Here is a 15,070-nt window from a genome sequence, read left to right as displayed (position 1 = left end):
GTGGTAAAAACAAATGGGAGAGAAAAATCAGTCTTTGCTTTATGATTAATATACATAAATGAAATGTTTCTTGTTGTTTTTCAGGATACTGTTGCAGAAAGGAAATGCTGTAAGGTTATTTGTAAATGCCTTGGAGAAAATGGTGATCGTGGTGTCCGGGGAAGTCCGGGAAGGAAGGTAGAAGGTCTAACATAGACATTACAGAAGAATTACTTTATTTTTCAAAGTGCTTCTGTTTTTTGCAATATTTCTGAGCATGCATGCTTGTGCCCATGACCTTAACTGTTAGGATAGTGTGCTTGGAGAACAATGCTACTTATCTTTTAAATTCTCATTTTTCAGGGAAATACGGGTTACAGAGGATCTCCTGGCCATCCTGGTGAGGAAGGTGGGGTTGTAAGTAAACATATTTCTTCCTGCTATTATGCTGACAGTTGGTGCCTGAACCTGTCTGCACTTACTCACTGAGGATTCACCAGTGCTAACCCAAAATGCGTTTAAGCAACATGTATCTGCAGGTAAATATACAGATTTGATTCTCTGTGCTTCTGCACATCACAATAGTTAGTAATTGAGTTAAAACAACAACCCACCAGAAGTGAGTTAGTTATTCAGTTAAAAAAAACTATCTTCAAGTACAAAGATTTCAGTCGGAGGTTGGTATCGCAGTCTGAAACATGGCATGATAGCGAGAGCAGAGAACCAGGTGCAACTCAAATTAGTAACTGACTGCTCTTTTATGGTCAGTATGAAAATTTCCAGGTGACTTACACTTGTGTCCTTAGCACAGTGAATGGTGATAGAATTCTGTCTTGCTTTAGTCTTATGTGATGAATTAACCAGTAACCATCATTGTATGGATGAGCCTGAACATTTTGTTTTGTTTCTTAGGGGGAGAGAGGCCCAGCTGGTTTCACTGGGACTCAAGGAGACAGGGGTTGTCCAGGTGCTAGAGGCCATAAGGCAAGTATGTGACTGTGAAATATTTCCTAATTTTGTGTCCCACAAACCTGTTTTCTGTACTGGGGACAAATCCGGGGGCTGTCTTTTTGAGAGGTATTTTGAGGAACTGAAGCATGGTCCAACAGCTAAGGATGTTGCTGTCTAGGCAACTCGACAGTGACTTTTTCACCAACAGCTCCAGACTGGCCTTAGTTAAAGCTATAAAGCTTTAAGGAACAAGAATGAAAATGAGGGCTGTACTATCTCCCCACAGGAAAGGGGTAAATCCCATAAGCGGCAGTAGAGGGTTTACGGTAGGAACTTACTGATATGGAGCCCAGAATGCCCATGCACAGCAAGCTATGGTGCCCTGCTTTTCAAGCTCAATAAAAGTACTTTCACCAAATTTCATCTGTGTTTATTTTTAATTTAAGGGGGGCAGAGGCTACAGAGGAAATCAGGTAAGTGTGTTCATGTGTGATCAATTTTCTTTGAGAACAGTGTTCTGCTTCCTTTAAAGTTCATGTTACCTTGTAAGAAAATATCAGCAAAGAAGGAAAACAGTGTAAAAGTTTCAGAGCATTTAATGTACTTTTGCAATGGTTGTCTAAGAATGAATTTAAGATACCTATCACATTAGTCAAAATAAACAGTCATAATTTTATTTTTATGTGGTTACGGTCGTAGTTGATTTATTCTAACTAACAGGGATTTATTTGCTGATTAATTTGATAATCTATTAAGGTGGTAATTCTTGTCAGGTGAATCTCATATTCTAATCGTTGAGGAAGCAGAATAGAGGGGGGAAAAAAGATTGTGAATAATATTTATTGTGGGTTTGGACAGCACTTTCACTAGATCATTGTTGATACTATTGACATTATTCAATATTCAAACTTCTTTTCATGCTGTTCTTGTCATCCACTATTATTGCATGTCTCGTTTAACCTTTTAAACATACCTGTTCATCAAAGAGATATTGTCACCAATTCATTAATAAAATGTGAAGCCTGGAAGACAGTGATCTGTAATGGCAATATTAGTTACCAAGCTACAGTAATTGAAATGGCATTAACTTGAACGCTTTTACACAAACCCACTTTCTAAAAAAGACTTGGGAGCCTCAAAGACTCAGGAGATATTTGTCTCCATAACTGAAGTGAGAAAGTTGAGTGTGTTTCTGATACCTCAGCTCTCTTTAAAGTCCTGCTCCGTACTAACTTTTTAATCTTCTCACATGTTTCTCTTTCCTTTTCCATTTTCTTCTCTGTTCTCTGAAGTAATTTATCCTCCTTTAAATATCTGAAACATCTGAATATAGAAGAGGGAGAGTCCTTGCTGATGATTTTGATTTGTCCAAGTTGAATAGTGGAGTAGAAATTACCAGGTGCACAAACCCTACTGAAATCCAATGAATATGTGGCATTGTGTCATTATATCTACTAATTTGATTTTATCTAAAAATATGAAACTTTCAACACATAAAAAATGTGATTCAATTCTGCCAACTTAGTAATCTTGAGGCAGTTTATTGAAGTCTGCAAGGCATTTTAGCATAGCTATTTGGAGAAAAAAAGGCAATTCTGAGTATTTAATGCTTTGAAGTTTAGCTCAGGTTTTCTGAGGTAGAAAATGAGTGACGAAAAAATAACACAAATAAAAATCATGATTGCTGACTTAGTGCTCATAATTTTTCTGGAATACTTATTTAGAAATTCTTGTTTGTGACATATTAATCTAATCAAAATGTACAGCCAGCTATTTTTTCCTGTTGTACATACAGAATTATTATAAATAAAAGAAATTCTCTCTCATGAACTTCAACTAGGTGGTTTTGCAAAGTCAATTTAGCATCAAAATCTACGAAGCAATTGTATCTGTGGTCTCTCTCACAGTGAGAGTCGTGATGTCTTGTGCCACTTTCAGTGGTTGGTTGAATATCATTTCAGCTTTCAGAGTAGTGGTCTCTGCTAAGTTAATTTACATCAGGGTTAATTCCTTCATTTTTATCCTAGTAAAGAAAGATGGAAGAAGCTTATTTGGTCAGGTCTGAAACATTGTGAAGCATGCATAAATGAAATAAGGTTCTCACAGTTGTAAGTCTATTTAGATGCCTCGCACAAGTTAACGTTGCAAATTCCTTAAAGAAGGAATGGATGTTTTGCGGGAAAATGTCTTCCATAATCAGTTGCAATATGGGGAATCATTTTTGCAGACAAAGGGAGAAGAAGAGCAATGTGTGTTTGAAAAGGAAGATGACTGCTATTTTTGTAGCAAGCACCACATTGCTGAAAGAGTTATGAAGTTTATTTAACAAGTCGTAAAGTCTAGGATCAGTCTTCTGTAATTTTTTTTAGTCATGGTTATTCTTTCTAGCTTTTCAATGCACTGTTCACGGTATAAAGCTATGTAAAAATGAAAAGCACAATACAAACACATGATGGTTGACATCAAAATTAAAAAGTTATCAGCATGATAGATCAAATACTAGTAGTTATAGCTTGAAATATATCTAGGTATTGAAGATGCTGCAGTTGAAAAAAGATTTGAAAACAAAAAGAAGGAAAAACAGAATTTAAATACTGATGAAAATCTATAGTTTTAATAACTGTTGTTCTTATAAACTGTTCTTAACAAATAATTAAGATGTTCTTAATTTGTCAAAATATTAATTATTAATTCAAATTTATAATTATTATTCCTAATTATTCTTGCTAACCATTGAAAACAACTAACCTTATTCAAGTTTAAAAAGGTAGGCTGAACACTTGCTCAGAGACAAGTGGACCGATGCTGAAAGGGGGTTTTTTGCTTATTGCTACAGGGTGAATATGGTGAGAGTGGATTCGATGGCACTGATGGAGAGCAGGTAATCATTACATGTGCAGTGTTACTAAAGACACCTACCTCAGGGTTCAAAAGTACAGGTTTTATGGCTTTAATCCTGAACAGAAATTCCACTGTTACGTGTTTAGAATTGCATATCTGATTGAAATTGGATTCTACCAGATAAACCCTGATAACCACATTTATCAGAAAAAACAAACATTATTTTTTTCTTCTTTTTTCCACTTTTGTGAGTCTAGGGAGAACGGGGATTGCCTGGACCTTCTGGAGAGAAAGGCAACAGAGGAAAATGGGTGAAGTACCCTTTACAGTAATGTTTAGATTTTATGGAAACATCTTTCCAAAGTGTAATGCTGTCTGTAATTCCTCTGAGTTGTGTTTAATAGCTGCCTATTCTCTAATATGATGTGACTCCTGCTGTAAATCAGTATAACTCCACTGACTTCAACAAATCTGTGTTCTCTTATCTGGCCTTCCTTTATGACAGATACTATTTCTACTTGTACCCTAATTGTTTGTGTTCTTTTTATGAATTTAGGGCAGAAAAGGCCCCAGAGGAGAACCAGGTGAACGAGGAGAATCTGGTCTAAGAGGAGATTATGTAAGTGTATTCCTTTATTTTTGTTATGTTGCACTGATTTGTGCCTGGATTTTGTGATGGTGACGTCTGAAATTTATATGATTTGAAGAGTTTTTCACAGTGCTAGATAAGTAGTACTCTGCAAGAAGCATGGCATATTCCAGGAGTCCTAAACTCTTTGTATGTAGATGGACTGATGTGTTTTGATATGTTGCTTGGAAGCAGGTGTTTAAGCCTCAGGTCTCCTGCTTGTTCCTTGCATTTTTGGTTTGTTTGTTTGTTTATTTGTTACTGTGGACAACATAACTTCTTTTGGAGCTACTTATCACAGAATCATAGAATGGCTTGGGTTGAAAGGGACCTTAAAGATCATCTAGTTCCACACCCCCTGCCATGGGCAGGGACACTTCCCACTAGACCAGAAGGTTTAATGAAAAAACCAAGTGGACTAGACCGATCTTCCTGGTGGTTCCCATCCTAAAGAGGAATTTGAGATCACTTGAAAACCCTGAGCATTAACTCTTGGTTAGCAATTTATAATGATACAAAGGTAAGTTACTTCTTCATGCTCACATTTTTTCCTTGCATGCTCCAGAGCTCTACATGAACACACTCCCTGAGGACTGAAATTTCAGTGGAGACACAACACTTCTTGTATCACAACTTTGTCTTCTCACATATATTTCGAAGATTTTGTTCCAAACATTCAAATATAGTGTTGACTCCTGATTTCTAATGATTATATTAAAAGAAAACTAAAATCCAGGTGTCATGGTAATTTACCTCTTTGAGAGATCAGGATTTCACCTGTGTCTAGCATTAAGCAGCTAAATGGAATTCCACTGTAGTGTAACCCCCCCATCTGAAACTCACGGACAAGATATGATCTTAATTAACTATACCAAATCAACCAGAACAGCTTCACATTTTCAGGGTTTAATTTCTTGCCCGTTAGTAATTTTGCCTTTAATCTCTTCGGAAAAGAACTTCGTGGACTTCGCAGAACTTCCTATATAGTGTTCTTACAGGCATCTTCATTTAAAATAGCCTTTTCATTTCTAGTTGTCTGCAATGACAAATCTAATTAATATTATTTCCGTATCCTGCCTCTATAATCAAAGCAATAAAGGTGGGATCACTGAAAATGCTGAGCTTTCCATTTAACTTTTCCAGGGAGATCCTGGGGCTAACAGTAGTGTTAGTGGTCCTAAAGGTGAAAAAGGAAGCCTAGCACCACAGGTAAGCAAGTAGTTCTATAATTATGGAGAGAGGATTTGCATAATCGCTAAATTGTATTGGCTGTCCAGTGACCAAGAAGCTCTTTTTTTGTCATTTTTTTTTTTGTGTGTGTGTTTTTTGTTTGCTTATTTGCTTTGTATTTTGCCTCTAGTGTTTGTCTGCAGCACAGAAATCTTTGAGAAGTGTGTGATACAGTATAAAAGAAAAAAAAAATTAAAAAGGTTTACAAAGACTATGGAAATATTCTCATAATATAGGCCTGAGGGAAAATATGGACTAGAATATATTATTCTACCACAAATTTGCATCAGCCACCTGAGAGGCTTCTAGTAATGGGTTATAAGGATACTGTTAAAAATCATGCTGGTAAAAATGCATTGGGTATCAACAAACTATATGCATTTTGCTATGGAACTGCTATTTCTCAAGATGGTGGGTAAACACCATTTTGACCTGTATCAAGAATATAAGAGCTGGATTATGTGCTTATATAGCAATGTCTGAGTTTTTAAGAGGTCTTTGAAGAATACTGCAAGAAAAGAAACATAACAGAAAAGCACAGCCCATTTCTCTATTGCACTTTATTTGGAAAGAATAAGCAAAGTTGATAAGTAGTTGGACAGTAGTATATATAAATGATGGTGGATGAAGGCTTAAGAAGCTGAGAACTAGCAACATGTGAGAAAAATCCACTATTTTAGAAGATTAATCCTATCAGAATAAGTAGGGTTTTGTGCACATGCTTGGACACGTGTGTGCATATGTCTATGTAGAGTGTGATGGAAGCAGTAGAAAAACTGTGAGGGTTAATTTTTGGAGAATAATTGGGTTTTGATGACTTGTTTAAAGCAGATCTCATCAAACTTTCTTATCTCAAGTCCAACTGAAAAGCTGAAGTCAACAAAAATTATTTCATTCAAGAAGCCTTGATGGAGTATCAGCTGTTAATAACTGATGGATTGGAAGTCCAAAGCAAGCATGATCTGTCTGGTTTATAATTTTGAATGCAAATTATTTGCAGAAAGCAGGGGTCAATATTTAGCATGACACAACTGATTGCAATGAAAACTTAGAAGAAGAAACAAAAGAAATAATGTATTAAGAAGAATGTGCAAGTACAAGAAAGAGGCAAAGATGTTTAAAGAGCTTGATCATTATTTTGTTTTGCAGGGAGAACCAGGCCCACGTGGACTCCAAGGAGAGGAGGGTGATGCTGGCCCTGATGTAAGAATAGTAGCCAATATGGGGTGAAGTTACTGATAAAAAAAGATACAGTGGGATTCCTTTGAGAAAACCCCTTTTTTCTCTTCTTCCTGTTATCCCACACTTCAAACTCCTGCAAGGAGAGGGAACAAAAATCTTCTAATATTTTCCTAGCGAAACATACTTGGCTTAAAATTTAGTAGCTTGTGTTCATTGAAATGTTTTGTATTCTTTAAGATCAGGAATTTGCTGTCCTGTTAATTTTAGGTCTGATTCATGCGAAGTCACAAGCCTTAAACTCAATGCAACCTTTTCTATGAGCCTTAATTGCTTTATAATTTCGCTGTAGGTAAATCTACCTCTTCTTCCTCCCCATGACAACAAGTTTTGTATGCCTGTTCAAGCATATATATAAACACACTGGCAGCTAAGCTGCTCTTATTTGTTCACTGGAGACTGGAAATTATGAAGGCACCTCTTCTTGTCAGTCAGAATGGTGCTTGATGCCAAAATCTGGAATGATGATCACTCCTCAATCAGGCTGCAGAAACATCTTAAAGGCTTCTGGTGATCGGAGGTTGAACAGTAACATTCACTAGTGCTGCTGAGCAGTGTGCAGCAGGAAGTGGTGCAAACCTCTTAGCTCAGAGGGAGAGAAGAGGGCTTTTGTTCCATTGATTTTAGCCAAAGGGCAGCTGACTGGGAAGATGTTTTCCAGAATTTTGTTGAAATGCCTTCCCTTCGTGCTCACTAAGGATCTAAAGCCTTCTTTCTTTTTTGTAAGGCTTACTAGCATAATAATTTCTGCCCCAAATCCACTCTTTTCTCTTTTTTTACCTTAAATCTTTCTTTTGGAATAATCTCTGCTTTCTATAAGCTGCCTTTGATTTGACAGTATATATAATGTACTTTATTATAAGCCATTGTTTCACATGTTGCTCAGTGATCTGGATGTAATCTCTCATGCCACTCCTTCCTAGGGTGCAGCAGGTCGAAGAGGCCCTCCAGGTATAAAGGTGAGTGGCTGATGCTGCTGCTACCCATCTATATGCAGCTACATGTCCAGCCTCAGTGTTTGCTCCTCTTAAAGGGAAGGTTTCATTGTGATCCGAGACACAAGTGCTTAAAAATCAAAAGTCTACCTCAAGCCAGGGCAGCCTTTGGATCTCAGGTGGATGTACTAGAGGCCATCCTGACTTGAAGGATTTAGAATTGGAAAAGAGTTTTCATCAAAATAAAAGGACAGCTACTGTTATTATTAGGGCAAATGTGGGAAAGTAAGTAGAGAAGAGACTCACTAAAGATGACAGGAATGTGTGGTCAGGCTGCAAAGTCTGACAGTTTATTCCTCCTTTGCTGCATGCACACAGATATATGCATGATGCACACACGCAGCACAGATAAAATTAAGGCAATGATGATTTGCTAAAAATAGATGTAACAGTGTTAACTGGAGCTCTGAAAATTGGCTCGAAGCATATAAACTGATCAAGGTTTTGGAAAGAATTTAATTTCCAAAGTCAATATCTAAAAGAATGTACTGTAGTTTGAATGCTGGTATAGGATGTAAGGAATAGGTCAGCCCCAGTGCATGCTGATTGATCGTTCCAGGAAGATCCTCTGGATGGTAGCCCTGGTTTTCCTAGATCTATACCCCATAGAGTTTGGATCTCAATAAACTTTATGGAGATGTACTTGGTAAAGACATCACTGCCATTCTCTTAAGCGATGATTCAGGTAGTGTTCTTGGAAAAGAAATCTTGTTTGTCTCTGGGTATAAATTACAAAGTACAGTTATCAAAGCACATCTAAAAGCAGCTATATTCGAGAGTGGGTTAGTGCAAGTAAAAATTCTAGGAATTCTCAAGTATAGGTTATATGATCATTTCAGGAAACATTGCTTTAGCACAAGTGGTTCCCATTTGTGGTTCCCATATCTCTGCAGCTTCTGACAGAGATAAAGGAGACAGTATATGCCTTGGTATAGCATTTCCCTTATATCTTAGTGCATATAAACCCAGGGAAACATTACAATTTCATGTAAGACACTGTCAGACCAGCAGGATGGAATATGTCTCGAAATCCTGCCTTGTGTTGGAGTCTAGGGAATGGGCAGAATTGTAGCTTCTGAATAAATGTGCAAACCAGCATTTTGAGTAGAGTTTGTTCTATGCAACTCTTGACTCACAAACATGGGCAGGGCAAAATTTGGACCAGCTTTTCCCGTCTCTTATTTCCAAATCATACTCATACAATATCAGTGCAGTCATAGTATCAAAGAGGAGACAGGATGAAGTGCAAACGCCCAAGTAGCAGTTCTTTCAAAGTCCTTGCCAAAGCCCTGTTTCCTTTATCCAGGTTCACAATATGAAGTGTTTGGCATGTACAAAATATGCTGTTGGAGGACAGCCAGTAAAAGTTTGAAAAGTTTGCTCAGTTTCTCAGGTTTTTAATTGTGGATGCAGTATGTAAATTGAAGTTCTTCTTGTGTTCTTAATTTGGCAAAAGGTTAATGATTTTTCATGAAACTTCTGCATGGATTGAGTGAGGGGTTTTTTGTGTCAGCAGCAAGCATTTAAAGTGAAGACCAAGTGTGAAATGTTAATAAATAGTACTGAGAATAACCATAGCGATGCAATATAGAACATAAATTTCAGCAAAGGAAAAGGACTACTGGGAGGGCACAGTGACTTTTATGGCAGAAATATTTCTTCAGCAGCACAGTGTTTGATTTGCCTCTGATTTCTGGGCTTCCTGTCCCTCTCCTGTTGGGAGGAGCAGTTTTGCTGTACCTTTATTACTCTCTTCCTGTGTGCTGCAGCCAGGTAACACAGGGTTTTTACATTTAAAGTGATTCAAATTAATATTTCACTGGGAAATGACAATCAGAAGTGAGAGTCCTGTAAGTTCCCTAAACTACAGTCCCGTCACATCCCAGCTTTTTGCAATATACAGGCATGCCTTGTACCAAAACCCTTGTCCCCACCTGGTTTCTCAAAGTCATGATTTAGATTTCACTTTGAGAATCCAGAATTTTCACTGTCTAGGGTATTGCAAGTAGGAATAGACTGGAATATTCTGATACTGTCTGCCAGTAATGGAGAAAGCACCAAGCTTTGGCTACAGGGATCAGAGTAACTTGAAAAAATATGAGCATTTTATAGTTCCCGTTTCCTATTTCTATCTCAGAAATTATTTATAGGGTTTATGAAGACATTTTATGTTAAAATATTGAAGAATATTCATCAAGCCTGCCTCTTAATTATTCCAATTCTTGCCTAAACACTCAGAAATCCATTTCTTAGGTAATTATGAAACTTCGTGCACTTCCCCCCCCCCTTTTGATTGCTGCTTAACTCTAAAAATATTTGTTTGTGTTTTTCTGTCAGATACCAGCAGAAAAAAATAGTCCAAGTAACAGGATTACTGAGGGTAACAGGACAAAACTGGACTCTGTGAAAATGGAATTGTGCCTTGTTGTTGTTGTTGCACTAAAGTACAAGAATGCTGATGAGGTTAGAAAATAAAATGTTCAACTTGTTTAGTAAAATCACAGAGTGCAGAATTCACTGAGTCTTTAGAGTCAACCCTCATCATCTCCCTGGGAGCCTCCTCACCCAGTGATGAGGCCACCCTTTTGTGATGTGGTGTGGAACAAGAGAAATGACTGAACCTCACAGCAACAAGGAACTTCCAAACTGTTTTCATTTAAGTACCTGATGATCAGCTTTGTCTTCTAAAAGTATAATAAAAACCACATTTGTATGGGTAGGTAGGCATTGAAAAGCTAGGCACCAACCCATGGTCAGAACACAGCTTATGTGAATATCCTTCATTGAAGAGCTGAAAAAGGTGAATGGCAGAGGGAATTGCACACTTCTGTCTTCCACATCTCCTGGAGAAACTAGAAGGAACAGTAAACCCTGCAATATGACAGTGGCATCCATCCTTCTGTTAAAAAACCATAAAGAAGCACAGCTAGCCATTCTTAGCAGTCAGAAGTAGTCAGGGCAGAAGGAACAGAAGGTGTGGTGAGGTGTCAGAGTGGTGTTTGTCACAGGCAAGAAGAACATGCAGTCTGTGTACTGAAAACAAAGCAAGATATTGAAGATGGAAGGGAGAATAAACTAAAGGAAGGCACGAAAGAGAGGAAAAGTTGGGGGGAAGAAAAAAGAACAACCAATTTTCTGGGTTTGATTCAAAGTAAATTTAAATAGGTGAAAACTTTCTATTTGTTTTGGGTTCTAGTAGAGTGTGCCTAAGAAATTTGTCCATCCTCATTAGAGTAAAAACAATTTTTGTGGAAATCTTTTCCTATTTAATTTTTTTTACATCTGGCAATAACATATACTTACTGATGTTCCATTTTACATTATGGTTACTCTGGCTATAAATTAATTTTGGTCTTTGTTTTTTGCTTTTGTCTTTTTTTTTTCCTTTTTTTTTTTCCCTGTTTTATCTTTCATTTCATTCATGGGATGGAGAATGGAAATTCAGCCTTTTAAATGCAGTTTTACTCAGGAGATTCTTTCCAGAACCATCTGTTTCCCAAGAATCTTCAGACATATGTTTATGATTTCTTCAGTGAAAGGGGATCTGCAAGGCCTGGAATATCTTTGTGCTAGTTGTCACCATTTTACTCAGTCCAGCAGACAGTGAATATTTGTTATGGATGTCAGCTAAACTGACTCATCCTCACATGCCAGCTTTATATGGAGATGGGAGCTGAAAAAGTTTTTTATCCATGGTGCAGTATTTGACTTGCCTCACTGAATAACCAGGGTGAAAGATGTGGAGTATAAAAGCCTCTGATTCTAGTACGATAATGAAGTTGTGGTTTCCCCTCAGAGTCATTCTTCATGGGTAAGGGGGAAGAGGACCTGCCCTTGTGGTCCTGACTTTATAACTTCTCATGGTTTTTGCAGGGGACAAGGACAAGGACAAGGGTAATGCAGGAATAGTGCTGAAACCTGATGTAAAATGTATTCAGGAAAATGCAAAGCAGATAGAACTGACTTCTTGTGCTGTAACTTTTATAATCATCACACACTCTAAACAACAAGAAAAAAAGCTGCTGAAGTCTTTTACTTTCTACTGAGTTTCTTCAACAGGAATCTGAAGCTGCTTGAAAGCTGTTTGGGAGCATTGAAAAACATTCTATCAACTATGTACAGATATGAAATTATTATCTTTTGATGTACAGATGACAGGTGCTAATTTGTTTGGGTTTGTTGTTGTTTTCTTGGGTTTTGTTCTGGCAGGGTGAGCAAGGAGATCTGGGGGAAGCAGGTTACCCAGGAGAGACCGGTCTTCCAGGCCCACAGGTAACTAATAAAACTTATGTTTTTATTTTAGCTGTGAAGAAAGTGAATTGTCAGTCTTGATATTTTGTTTTTCTTTTGGAAAGCTTGGTTAACTTCAGCTTCTGAATCTTGTGAGTAAGAAATCTTCCTTGGCAAATTTCTTCTGTAACCCTGAGGAATTAAATGTGGCAAGTTATGTGGGTGCAGCTTCTAGTGAAATTAAAAGAGGAAAATGAATAGCAAAAATAAGTAATTTAGCCAACACATCATTAGAAATTGCATAAAATCTATTGCATCGACAAAACTAATGTGAAAAGCTTTGTGTTTTAAAAATTTGCTAGGTGGAGTAATTTTGAAGAGAATTATCATGGTAGACTGTTTATAGTAGCTTCCAGTTTTAAGATGCTCTTAGATCCTCTAAAGATGCTTTTAACTTTATGTTTTAGGATCTGGAGAAAGTGTGCCTAGTTCATAGCGGGCTGCTTATGGCTCCCTTGGTATCTTAGACACCTCAGTGAATCTCTGAATCAGGCTGTTGGGCAGTGACCATCTCAGCTGCTTCACACAGGAAAATCCTGACAACCAAACAGCCAGAAGTTTCACCTGTGCATTAAGGCTCATGAAACAGGCACTTGTATTCTGATCATTGCAGGAGTCTGATCTTCATTGAAAGACTGTCAACAGTCTGGAACTGACTTTTTTTTTTTTTCAATGCCTTTTTTACATCAGGGCCCAGGAGGACCACAAGGGATCAGAGGACCTCCAGGACCACAAGGCATGCCAGGCCCTCTGGTTAGCTTTAAATAATATATTCCTACTGTACACATTAGGGTTTTTCATTCTCAGTGTTGATATTATTCTTAGAAAGAGTTTTTAAAAAACTTATGGAAGGTAGAAACTGAGGGGTTTTTGACGTAACTGATTTTTTGTAACTGATTTGCAGCTTCATATGATAACAGCCTTGAAAATAAGTTTAGGTGGGTGAATAGGAAGTGAATGTCAGTGTTACTGAGCTTTTGCATGATTGTAGTGAGGAGCCTTGTCTTTAGATTTTACTCTCAGTTATCTAGTATGAGGACTAAGAGCATGGCTTGCAGCATGGTTAAATACAGATGTACAGTGGTGTAGTTGAGATCAAAGTTATATAATGATCAGTAGTTTCATTATGGCTTGTGAGATTTACTGCTGAAGTATGATCAGGTTGTAACATTTGAGCACTGTCTCCTATCTCCTCCCCTGTGTGATGCTCTTGATTTTGGAGGTTCTTGTTCTGGAATTACATCGGTGTAAATCAGGACTGGAATGTCCTACACTGTCAGCCTTGGTCATCTGCTTCAATCGAGTAATAATGTTCCTGATTACACCCCCAATTATATGTGTGCATTCATGGGTTTGTGCACATGTGCATGTATTGACTAAGTATCTATGTAGGCTGAAAATAACATTCATTTCATACTTAAAAGCATTTTGAGGTTTATACAGTAGTTGTACAGAAGACAGGAAAGAAATGGAATGATAGCTTGACCAGTAACTCTTACTGTGGTCCTGGAAAGCTTGTAAATGCACTATTATTTATACTGACTATGTAGTAATTTCAAGTGGGAATGAATCCTTGAGTGCAGTGAGCCCTTGATTTCTTCACTGCACACCTTTTAACTGATACTTCTTATTACAGGGCAGTCTGGGGCCCCCAGGTTCACCTGGCTCTGTTGGAAAGTTAGGTGCAAGAGGAGAAAAGGTAAAGATTTTTAAGGTGTCTAATTGCAGCAATCTAACAGTATCATTCATTCAAGAATTTGACTGAAGAAGCATATTCTAACATTTTGTTAGTCCTATGAAACATGTGTAGAATATTAAGATCTATAGACATTTTCAGACTGCATGGGAAGACAAGAGATATGTTCAAGGTAATCTTAGAGGTGTCAGAGAGATAATAAGAAGTTTTTAGTTTTACCATGACCACTAATGTAATTGCTGTTGTGGTAATTGTTCTCAGTGGGGCTTGGTTTCTCACAACATGCAAGACTGCTGACCTGACCCTGAAGCTCATTTTAGGATTCCTAGAATCTGTCCAATCCATTGCAAATACATTCCAGTTAATTACAGAATATCGCAAGTTGGGAGGGACTGATGAGGATCATCAGGTCCAATTCCCTGCTCCTTGCAGGGCGAGTAAACCGCATGACGAAGTGTATCATCCAGACACTTCTTGAACTCTGACAGGCTTGGTTCCATGACCACTTCCCTGAGAAGCCTGTTCCAGTGACCGACCACCCTCTTTGTGAAGAACTTATTCCTAATGTCCAATCTGACCTTACCAGTTCAAAAAAGTGTAGTTGCTTATTTTCACCTCGTTTTTCTAAAAATTCCTAACAGGTCCAAGGAACCTTGACTATTACGATGTCTATCATAGAGGAATGAGTATGTTGAGAACAATTAAATCAACATGAAGTTTAACAGAAAGACTTATGCTAATAGATGGTCTACATTAGAGTTCATTTATAATAAATGTTATCCCTTACTTTCCTTTCATTTATGTTAATATGGGAGACTAACTTTATTCGATAAAAATAACTCAGTTGTTGTTGAATCTTTGAATGTAAGTCATAAGTCATACCAGTTAGCTAAGCCTTTCAGTCTCTTTGAAGGTTTGTTACATTCAGTGACAGAAGGTCAAAGTGTTACTATAAAAATAGTCACTGTGTGAAAACATACAGTGAAACAGTGACAAAAATTGGAAAAATACTTAGAAGTTTTCATCATACCTTCTATTTTCTGTGTCTGATTTTGTGCTGTTTAATATTGGGTTCCTTGTTAGAAGAAAGTTCGATTGGAAAGTGGAAACAAAAAAGAGACTGAAGAAAAGAAACGCTGTGAGAGGACTAAGAGCTCACTGCAGACAGCCTGCCTGAGAAATATCATCTGCTATAAACAGGTGGTTCAGGCTGGTAGAATT

At 37.5% G+C, this 15,070-nt stretch overlaps 1 protein-coding gene across 1 annotated transcript in view; it reads left to right on the top strand.

Moving 5' to 3' along the window:
- COL6A6 (collagen type VI alpha 6 chain) overlaps positions 1–15,070 on the top strand; it is a 50,902-nt gene that overhangs the window by 20,947 nt on the left and 14,885 nt on the right. Inside the window, 13 exon segments of the mRNA XM_029961757.1 lie at positions 85–177; positions 343–396; positions 892–963; positions 1,377–1,403; positions 3,767–3,811; positions 4,029–4,082; positions 4,328–4,390; positions 5,543–5,608; positions 6,779–6,832; positions 7,792–7,827; positions 12,073–12,135; positions 12,844–12,906; positions 13,790–13,852. Coding sequence (XP_029817617.1) covers positions 85–177; positions 343–396; positions 892–963; positions 1,377–1,403; positions 3,767–3,811; positions 4,029–4,082; positions 4,328–4,390; positions 5,543–5,608; positions 6,779–6,832; positions 7,792–7,827; positions 12,073–12,135; positions 12,844–12,906; positions 13,790–13,852 — 753 coding nt within the window.

Source organism: Manacus vitellinus, unplaced genomic scaffold (genome assembly GCF_001715985.3).
Source record: "Manacus vitellinus isolate BGI_N305 unplaced genomic scaffold, ASM171598v3 scaffold_3_pilon, whole genome shotgun sequence".
NCBI classification, from domain to species: domain Eukaryota; kingdom Metazoa; phylum Chordata; class Aves; order Passeriformes; family Pipridae; genus Manacus; species Manacus vitellinus.
The sequence above is the reverse complement of the archived record's forward strand: the minus strand, read 5'-3'. Positions and strand labels throughout refer to the sequence as shown.